The sequence below is a fragment of the Bombus flavifrons genome, chromosome 14 (assembly GCF_040668555.2).
Source record: "Bombus flavifrons isolate JBK064 chromosome 14, iyBomFlav1_principal, whole genome shotgun sequence".
NCBI lineage: Eukaryota > Metazoa > Arthropoda > Insecta > Hymenoptera > Apidae > Bombus > Bombus flavifrons.
Window position 1 is genome coordinate 5,908,597 of NC_138455.1, and position 10,355 is coordinate 5,918,951.

General features: G+C 34.9%; 1 protein-coding gene across 2 annotated transcripts; it reads left to right on the forward strand.

Moving 5' to 3' along the window:
- Window positions 1-1,504: 1,504 nt before the first annotated feature.
- Window positions 1,505-8,471, forward strand: LOC138187356 (uncharacterized). 2 transcript variants are annotated; one of them, XM_069128046.1, is made up of 7 exons: window positions 1,505-1,693; window positions 2,532-2,829; window positions 2,912-3,047; window positions 3,146-3,265; window positions 3,350-3,450; window positions 4,446-4,859; window positions 5,424-8,471. In XM_069128046.1, the coding sequence occupies exons 2-7, from the start codon at window positions 2,617-2,619 to the stop codon at window positions 6,876-6,878; spliced, it is 2,439 nt and encodes an 812-aa protein (XP_068984147.1). In that variant the 5' UTR covers window positions 1,505-1,693; window positions 2,532-2,616; the 3' UTR covers window positions 6,879-8,471. The 2 variants fall into 2 exon arrangements, with proteins under 2 accessions (XP_068984147.1, XP_068984145.1); XM_069128044.1 differs by having other exon boundaries at window positions 2,545-2,829.
- The last annotated feature ends 1,884 nt before the right edge of the window (window positions 8,472-10,355 follow it).

Consider the following 10,355-nt stretch of genomic DNA (forward strand, 5'->3'; position numbering starts at 1 on the left):
TTCATCGCGGGCTAATCCATAGGTAATCATGTTCGCTACTAAGAAGCAATCCTTTGAATGTCTACGCATCAAAAATTAGGTAAGCTTCGTGAATAAAGGAAAACCAACATGAACCATAGTAACCGCAATCAATCACCGCCATTGTGATAAAATTGAATTCATCCACAACTTCGGTAATTTTAAATAATATAGATTTTAAATGAAAAACACGAATGCTTATGTAACAATAATTTATTATTATATTAACTTTACTGTTGGGTGTATCTTTTTATATGAAAGAATGCTCCAATCTTGTTGAAATAAGTACTCCAAATTTCGTAGTATTTCTTCAAAATTGACGAAAATATAGTAAATTTTGTAAACCGATGAAAATGGATAAAAGTTATTATTTTAAAAATTTTAAAAATGAAATTTCTTATTTTTCTCAGTGCTATACAGTTAAAATATTGTATATTAAATAAATAATGAAAGAAAATAATAATAAACAGCGATGTTTATTATATTTTTCATTTTATATAAAAAGGATCTGAAAAGGCTATAACTTAAATTAATTTATTATATAACATATGTTATGTGAGAAATATTAAACTTTTTAATATCGTAAACTGTCTTGAAGAAACGGGAACTTAATATTTACATCTTCCTCAATACTTTTTTCCACTTCCACTATATATTACTTACCAATAGTTATATGTTCCAAAACTATGGCGTTAAAAATAAATTTTCCGAATATAGCTACAATTTTCACCAAACATGGGCAAATGTAATTTAGAAAATTTGAGTCACGTGTGACAAACATCATGCATAATGTACTGTAATATATGACACTTTATGAAATTTCTAAGATTTATTTTTCTCTTCTTTTATAGCAATATAAATTTTCTAAATATATAACTACAATTTCTATCAAAGAGCGAACGTAATTTAGAAAATTCAAATCGGGCGTAATAAACACATTTTACTACATACTCTAATACATTATACTTTAAGAAATGTCTAAGATTCATTTTTCTTTGCTTTTATAGCATTATACATTTTCTAACTACGTGTATAAATTACAATTTTCTGCCAAACAAGGGCAAACGTAATATAAAAAATTCAAATCGTATTGATCAAAAACATGATGTTATATATTTTAGTACATTATATTCCAAGAAGTTTTTAAATTCATTTCCCTTTCCTTTTATAGTAATATCAATTTTTTAACTATATAACTACAATTTTCTATCAAATGAGAGTACTTGTACTATATGAAATTAAAATCCTACATCTATTATTTAAATCAAATGTAACAAAAAAAAAATATATATATATATATAGATTCTATTAAGTTTTAAGAAATTAAAAATATTTATTTCTGTATTTCGGAACGTGCATGAACACGTATCGACGAGGCCGAGGATCTCGACCGTCGCGTCAGTCTGACGAAATCGAGAATTTAAAATCTGGAATATTAGCGCCCTGAACGGCGCGTATGACCGCCATCTTGTAAAAGTGTCTGTAGTGTTTGGAGGTTTAGCGAGAAGGAACAGCAGCTTCGCCGGAGGCTGGAAGTCCTTTTGAAGTGGTTGCAACGGTCCTTGGCAGTCCCTGGGCACCCAGGTGACCTCGTGCGAGGCCAGGGTACCTTCAAGCTGCTAGGACAACCTCACGGCCGACAAACTCATTTACACGCCCGACTATCGCGAAGATGGTGAGCATTCATACGCGAAGATTTTGCATCTAACCCTGTGACAAAATTCATTTTTCGTACCGTGAGTACGTTCTCATTAACGAAGGTGACGTTACCATTGCTTCAGACAGTGGCGTATTAGTCTCGTCGCCCTTGTCAAATAATCCCCTATTAATTCATTGTTATCGATGCTTCGAATCTTACCTATTAGACGAACAGTTTTGTCGCTTGTCAATATTTTTAGGTAGCGTTCGAGTTAATGCCATCGCATCGACGATTTCGATGCGTATTGTCGGCACGCTTCTTCAAATTCGTCCCCGATGCTTTTGTATAGTGAAACGATCTAGCATAACCTACGTTTATTTATCGTCATAGAAAAAAGAACGATAATAATGTACGGATTGACGAACCAATTGTTTTTGTTTGGATGCAGGCTTTCAGATCACTGACAGTCCGATTGGTTTCATATTGATATTTGAGTGTCTTGTATATGTGTACAAATGATTGTGGAAATTGTAGTTTTCATAGTTACTTCGGGATCGTGCCTATTTTCTTAATGAGTAACATGTACACGAAAAATGTGACATTTACATAGTAACTTAATTAAGCACATAATTTATAACAAAATATAAAGTTTTAGTGCCTAAATTTATTTTTACATTATTTATTATTATTACTTTACCCTTTATTATTTTATCACTTAGTAACTTTTTGGTATGTGTATAATCGAATGTGTTTGATATAAAATTTTTGTACGCTACAACTATATTCTAACATAGATATTCTATATTTATTTCATTATTTTTTAATTATATCCTTGCATTCTACATGTATATTAGCTGCGTTGTTTTAATATTAGTCATGTTATTTAGAGTTCGGCATCAACGGGTGGTACTGAGGGGTCTAGTCCAGCCTCTAGCCCTGCCTCAGCAACAAGTCTCACAATGGCTGCACCAAAATATGGTACCTTGGTTCCAAATCGCATCTTTGTAGGCGGTATTTCAGCTAATACCAGTGTAGAAGAACTTGCTGAGCTTTTCTCCTCTTATGGCAATGTAAAGGCTACAAAAATAATTGCTGACCGAGCTGGTGTTTCCAAAGGTTATGGATTTGTTACATTTGAAACCGAGGAAGAAGCTAAAAGACTTCAGCAAGAGGTTTGTAATACATATGTTTAATATATTTAGTAGTTAAAGATATAACAACCATGGTAGTAATCTGAAATTATTTTGTTTATAGTCTGAATGCATTGTATTAAGGGAAAGAAAATTAAATATAGCACCTGCAATTAAAAAACAACCTTTCAATAGATCTTTGGATGGTGGTTCTGGCTCGCCACCCTCTGTGCCTACTAGTACTTACTATTACCCAAATGGTTAGTGTAATTATATTCTGTAATGTCATACATTTAATTTACTAATTAATTATAGTTACATAAATATTTTATTATATGAAATTTTTTATTTTTACCAGGTATGGGGTTGACATACCAAAATGGCATGACATTTTATAACACAACAGCTCCAACACCAACGACACCAATTGCTCCACCGACCGATCCAGCAACTATTTATCAAGCTACTGGAGTGTTCGGTAAATTTCACGAAAAGCCATAATCGTAATTTTTAGAAGATCGAAATGTTTATGTTAATCGAACGATTTGATTTCGATAATTAGGACCACAAGCTGCTGGTCATCAAACTTTCACGCCTGTGATGTACCCGTGTCCTGCTCCATCTCTTTACATGCCACAACAATATCAGTATTCGCCTATGCCGGTAGGTAACATAACAGATAATAGACTATGCCGACTTCTTTCTCTGAACTCCTTTTTAATCTTGGGTCCTTTGTTCACACCCTATCATATGAATTGTCTATGGGTATAGCTTGTATTTGTATTAAACGATAAATCGGTTGCGGTTTGACAGACAAATGGTTTGATGGGAGAAGCCATACCACCGGCGTTTCTACCCAACCCTCAGCAAATGCCTACTTACGTCCTTCTCGACGCTATACAGTATTGAGGTCTAAAGGTACATGGTCTATGCTAAGTGACTAGCATGCAGCGCATTATCTTTGTGCGTTTTCTTTGTTGGACTTCTGCATGGCCTATCAGAATGCATGCACCACTTATCTTTTTTTCACATAATTAACGATTTGTATTAATAATCTCACATACGAGTTGCGCGTATGAATGAATGTAAATTTCCCATCTAGTCTATAAGTACACATTTATTGTGCTTATGTTACAATAAAAAGAATTTTATTATCGTACAAAATGTCACAAGTATGTTGTTTTTCGTATAATGTGTTGTATTACAGCATAACGTTATTGATGATTTCTTTTTCACTTTTTTAAGCGCGCATTTATGTATCTTTTGACTTCTTCATTCATATTGTTCTATATGTTGTATTTTTATATTGCACAGAGAATATGGAAAAGAGACATGTATGACATTCATTGCCTACTATGTAGTAGTCTTCTATTTAAAAGATAAAAAAGATACAATGTATAAAATGTATAATTTAAATTATAGGCATGCACAAAATGTTAAGGTAAAGTATTTGGTATTTGAGTGTCCTGAAAACATCATTTGACAGCAGATTTCATCTTGTAACCTGTATATTGATCTTAGTACTTCCAAACGAGATCAACGTACAAGATGATTATATAATGTACGACATTTTCTTCTTTTTTTTATTCTAAAGATAGATCATCCCGGTATATTCTTTGAATAATTAACTGATCGATGATGTTTTTCTTTCTGTGCAGTACGAGTGTTATGCAGGGGCAGTCGCCGCCGGAGCTCATCAGTACTTGTATCCAACGAACAACTCGCAGAACAGCACGAGTGGCGGTAACAGTAATTCCGGAAGTGGTAACAATGGCACAGGGGCGACGAGTCCACCAACGGGTCCTCCACAGCCAATTCCATCTTTACCCCCTCCGCCACCGACGCATTTCTATCCTTCTGCCGCTCCACCGCCGCATCATCATCCACCGGTGCCTGCAGGTCCTGCGCCTCCTCAGATGGACCACATTTATTATCCGTTCGCAGCTGGGCCCCATCCACCTCCTCCACCGCATGCATCCATGGGATTGACCGATCAGCAGCTATTGCTTTTCCCTACTGATGCCTCCTGTCAACAAACGTCTTCGTCTGATGGTCAGGTTGCTCCTCAGGAGGTAAGTCACTATCTTTACTTCTCTTTTTTTTAGTAATATATAATAGGTTTCTATAGAATATAGTACAAAAATTTTAATGATTATCAGACTATAAGGAAGCCTTTTATAAGGTAGATCAATAGTCACAATATTTCATTAATTAATTCTAATAATAATTCTAAATGATGATTGCAAATTATAATACGAAATTACGTAAATAATTATAATAGTTTTCTCCTTTAATTCTGATTTATTCTTTCCTGTAGTAAATTTTAAAGGTTGCATTATATTTAAAAACAAAAGAGAACTATAACTTTTTTCTAACCACAGTTGTGGCTATTGGTTCATCCTACATTTACGCGATTATTTTTTAAACTGCTAAAGATATATGAAAATATCTCTTTGAAAAGGGAATCTAAATACTGAGATGACTTATTTGTTTCGTGCTAGTGTAAATGCAACATCATTAGCGTGTATAGAAATGTATCCATGATACATATCATGTAAATCGATCGATTATATTGATTAATTAAGAAAAGAACCAAGCAATGGACGGAAAACTACCATCTGTGAAATAAATCGTAGGATTCTCGTTCGACATCAAGCCACTCGGAGCAAGCACATGGTGAAACACAGGTTGCTTCAGGGTCAGCCACACCCTTGGTGTCCTTAATGCCCGTGAAATTTCCCATGTCCGGTCGTTACACCAATTATCATCCAATCGCGATACACACCGCTAACTTGTACAGTTCCCAGACATGTTTAAATGAAACTGACGATTGCAGTGGCAATCAGATGCATTGCAGGGCAATCGTGTATCATCCGGCAGCCGTTTACATTCCTCACACGCATACATCTCCATTTCATAACGCATCCGGTGGTACCAGCCTGTTGCCGACACCTCCGTCAATATCACAACAGTTATTCGATTCTTCGAACAAGAATCAGTGTTTCAATTCCAGAGATTACACGAAATCCGGGAACGTGAACGGCCAAAATAACTATTCGAAATCGCAGAATCATGGGATCGCGTTGTCTCATCAGAATCCATTCTTTCGAGCTCAAAATGTAGGGAATTCTCAACCGTACAAGCATAGTAACATAGATGGAAGCTATAAGTACACGACGCCGACGATGAGCTCGCGATTCTCCATGCAGTATAGCAAAAAGGCGGTTGGCTCGAACGTGGGCTCCCCGGCTTCCTTCGTAGCACAAAAGTCATCGGAGAATTACAACCAAAAATCGTTTGGTTCGAATACAACCAGCGGTCAGCCATATAGTTGCACGAATACACAGAAAATGTTTAATCCAGCGGCGAATTTCGATTACGCAAACAGCCGTAAGACTAATAGCGGCGGTGATCAGTATTTCGAGAACGCGACAAAACCGAGTAACTATCCTAGCCGTAAAAATACGACGAACTATAGAAACAACGGGGTGATCGCCGGACAAACCGATGGAGGTAACAATTCCAATAGTCAGTCAAATGATAAATACGTGACTAATATCGAAAACGAGAATAGTAATTCGCAGGGTGTGCAAGGGACGGAGAATAATAGTTCGGAGAAGCCGGTGAGCCCACCGCCAGCACCGTATTCGCCCATGACAAGACCCCTTCCAAATTTGTCACCACCCACCTCCCAGGTCCAGTTCTACAATCCGGCGCAAAACCGCTATCAGCCATCCTTAGCCCCGTCCCAGCATCAGCAGCAGCCACAACAGTCGAACGCTCAACGTCGGTACACCATCGCCCCTGCGTTGACCGCGAGCAGAAAACCGACGGAGAAGTACGCGAATTCCAATTCCCAGGCAGCTACCACAACGATGTTACGGCAGAACAAGTACAAGGTCAATGGAATAATACAGGCCGGTAACAAAGTAGCGGACGACAGTCTTGGAGGAGCCGGTGATGCTCCACCAGGCGTTGGAAGAATGCCGATAACACCGCCCGGAACGCCAAGGACTCATCCGGGTCATCCTGCTGGCGACCAAGGTCAGCTGAGCGACGCGTGCCATCAGATGCAAGCTCTGACCCTTTAAAATTCGTTCTCTCGATATACATTAATAACAACACGTATGCGTACACAGGCTCGATTCGTTTTTCCTCCCTTTCTTCTTCTTTCGGTCCTAACAGTACGTGTAATAACGGTACGTACGTGTTTAATATAATAGGTTAGTGACAGGTAGATAAAGATATAGTTAGGTAGGTAGATAGATGCATCCCGATTTCGAAGCCGTATGAATGAGAAGAAATAATAAATTAAAAGAAACGTGTCGATTCACGAACGATCCCAATAATTAATATATTTTGAAAAAAAAACCTGCATAGACAGCACGAATGCGAATGAACTTGAACACATTCGAAAATACACATTTGCTCTATTCTCTTGTGATCTCAATCCCAAATCTATAGAAAAAAGTAAGAAAAGGAAACGGAAACAAAGGAAAGAATGAAGAAAATATGCAGACTAGATAAAAAACTCCATAAATGTAAATGTAAATTATTGCTCTTCGGTAAATTATTAAATGTACTAAATTGTTAAGCATTTATAAAAGAATATATTATATATTATATATATTATATATATATAAGATAAAAAAAATATATACGATATTTAAAGATTATTATATTAGTTATGAAAAGAAAACAATATATACGATTAATATATATTATATATATGTAAATACATATATACGTATACTCAGGTGGATGTGTATATGTACCTACATATATATGTATGTACGTATCTATCGAAGAGAGCAGATATAATTAGAGTAACGTGAAACAAAGGAAATAAGAGAAAATTCGAAGTCAAGCTATATTATTATATATATCTCTTTAAATAAAAAACCGAAATGTTTAACGAAAGAAACGAAGAAGAAAAAATGATAACAATTCTATCATAATAGATAATACAGATATGCTACACATTATTTAAAATCTATATATGTTATATATGCAGTATTTAACGTTTATGCGCGATAGGCTCGATAAACCATTGAATCTCACGAGCAAGGCTAGAGTAGGATAGATGGATTACAAACAGATGATAGGACAGAAGAAAACATACAAAAAAAAAAGGAAGTAATATGGTAACAACAAATAATATGTTATTATCGTACAAAGACGAGCGATTTGTTATGTGTTCAAAGAAAAAAAAAATGGTAGTGATGTCGATAAACGATAACGATGAAGCGGAGGGTAATAGGGAGGCAGAAATAGAGTTGATTTCATAAAAAAAAAGACGGTTGCTCAAGGCACTGCCACATCTCTCAGTTTTGATTTTCTACCTGATGGTAAAACCAGTACTTATAGTTTAATTAGAGTAACCGTGAACAAAACAACTCATTCTCACGCAATTTCGAGACGCCACAGTAGAAAAAGAAATAATAATATACTGATTTACATTTCTTCTTTTTTTCGACAAGTTATCCGCGCAAGAAAGACGCAGGAGGAAATATTTAAAACTTAACAAACAAACAAAAAAACAGAAAAAAGGAGAAAAAGACAGATGGTCATAAAAATAGCTGTTACAAAAAAACAATGAAAAAAGAGAAAAAAGAGATGCCCTAAATACCCGAAAAACGAATACGGTAAAAAGATATACCTTTAAAAGAACAAAAAAAAAACAAGTATGTAATAATGAATTAAATAAATGTGTCGGCTGTGAGCTTCCAAGCAAATAACAATAATTAAATTATTATAATATAAAAGGTTAAATAATATTCTACCTAATTGTTATGAACGTATAAATTTCTTTTATCTATAACGAGAAATTTGTTATCTCATATCTCGCATATTGTAGCTATTATTGTCTATTTAAATGAGGAAAACGAAGAATGATAACGAACCGAAGGTTTGTGCGGCGCTGTGATTTAGATGTCGCGGCGAAATATATAGCGGTTTACGTAAAAGAGAGAGAAGGGAAAGAATAAACAGAACGGAAGAGTAAGAAACAAAAAAAGGGAGAAATATAATTCGAGGGACACGTAGATGAGACGACAAAGGCCTAGGACGCATATAGATTACCCGTGAGTCGTTACGAAAAGAAATTAATTTGTTGATAAAAAAAATGTAAGAGTGCCTTCTATTTGTTTTCGTGATTGTATTGTTGAACATTTGTTGCGTTACGTTCCAAGAGCCTCTAATGTTGTTATAAGAAAAAAAAAGATGTTTGAAGAATGTTGTTCCTCTATTTATTTATTGATTTACGGGCCCCAGCACGGCCCAAAACCAGCACCCAGCGAATTTGAAAGTGTGAAAGTATGCTGTTAGGAGAATGGAATTCGGGAAAGGGAATTTAATTAGAAGCAAGGACGATTTTAAGGAGATATACAAAAAAAGGAATGATAAAGACGAAAACGAAGTTTAGTAAGTGCGAATAAAAAATAAAACAAAATATGGAAACATCGCATACGGCATTCGAGTCGCATGTCCCCCTTTTTCTTATTCATTAATTATTATGATCGTACAAGAAAATAAATAAAAAAAGAACGATATTATACATATGTAATCGAAATGGAAAAATGATAAAAGAAAAAAAAAGGAACAGAGCAGCTCGTTTCGGCACTTATTTCTATGTATAATACACAAGAAGATATCTCAGCAATATACAAATATAAATATATACATATAGATATATATATATATATATTATAAATATTAACGAACGAAAATAAATAAAAAACGTATACCGAAGGTATATGGAATGCGAGTGCGATAGGTGCGTATTTGGGTGTGCGTGAGCGCGTATCTGGATAGGTGGCTGTGATTATTGCGTGCAAGTTAAAAAGAAAACAAAATGAAAACACAGAGAACATGAGAAAAGAAGACAGTTTACGTGTGTAAGCATCCGTGTGTAAGTGCATTAATGTTGTCTCTCTCACACACATATACACACTACACACGCATATTTCATACACGTATACATACCTAATTAAATAAATAAATAAAATAAATATATATATATATAAAAATATATACGTCTATAACGAGAGGTAATACAAAAGCAAAAAAAAGAGGTACAATTCTATGTTCAGTTTGGTACTGATTTAACAAGCGAAACGAAACGTGTTTAAAAACAAGACGAGTCGTTTAATTGCAATTATTATACATGTACTAAATTCAACGTAGAATGGTGCTGATACGATATAAAATATAATATATACTTCGCAAAGTATATTATAATATAAAAAGAAATCTAAGATAGATATTAGCGGGTATGCGTAGTTGAACATAGGAATATAATTGATGTATATTACATACACGGTGTACGCGGTGTGCTTTCTACGATTGTGGATTATTATACGTTCACAATATGTTGCGTGAAATAGGTTTTGCCTACGCATGATGAAAGGTTTTTTGTTATTTTACATGAGCAGCTATTTATTTTTTTATTAATTCGATACTTTAGCCAAATTTCTATTGCTGGAGTAAGACTGGCAATGATTCGATATTGTTAAGCGTATTTCTAAGATAAATGAATTTGTGCAATCTCAAGAAACATACGGACTAGA

What these genes read in the sequence shown, in the direction of transcription:
- LOC138187356 (XM_069128044.1), top strand. An exon ending in TACTTACTATTACCCAAATG is followed by an intron (nt 3,048 to 3,145) that starts GTTAGTGTAATT and finishes TATTTTTACCAG; the next exon opens with GTATGGGGTTGACATACCAA. An exon ending in GTCAGGTTGCTCCTCAGGAG is followed by an intron (nt 4,860 to 5,423) that starts GTAAGTCACTAT and finishes AATAAATCGTAG; the next exon opens with GATTCTCGTTCGACATCAAG.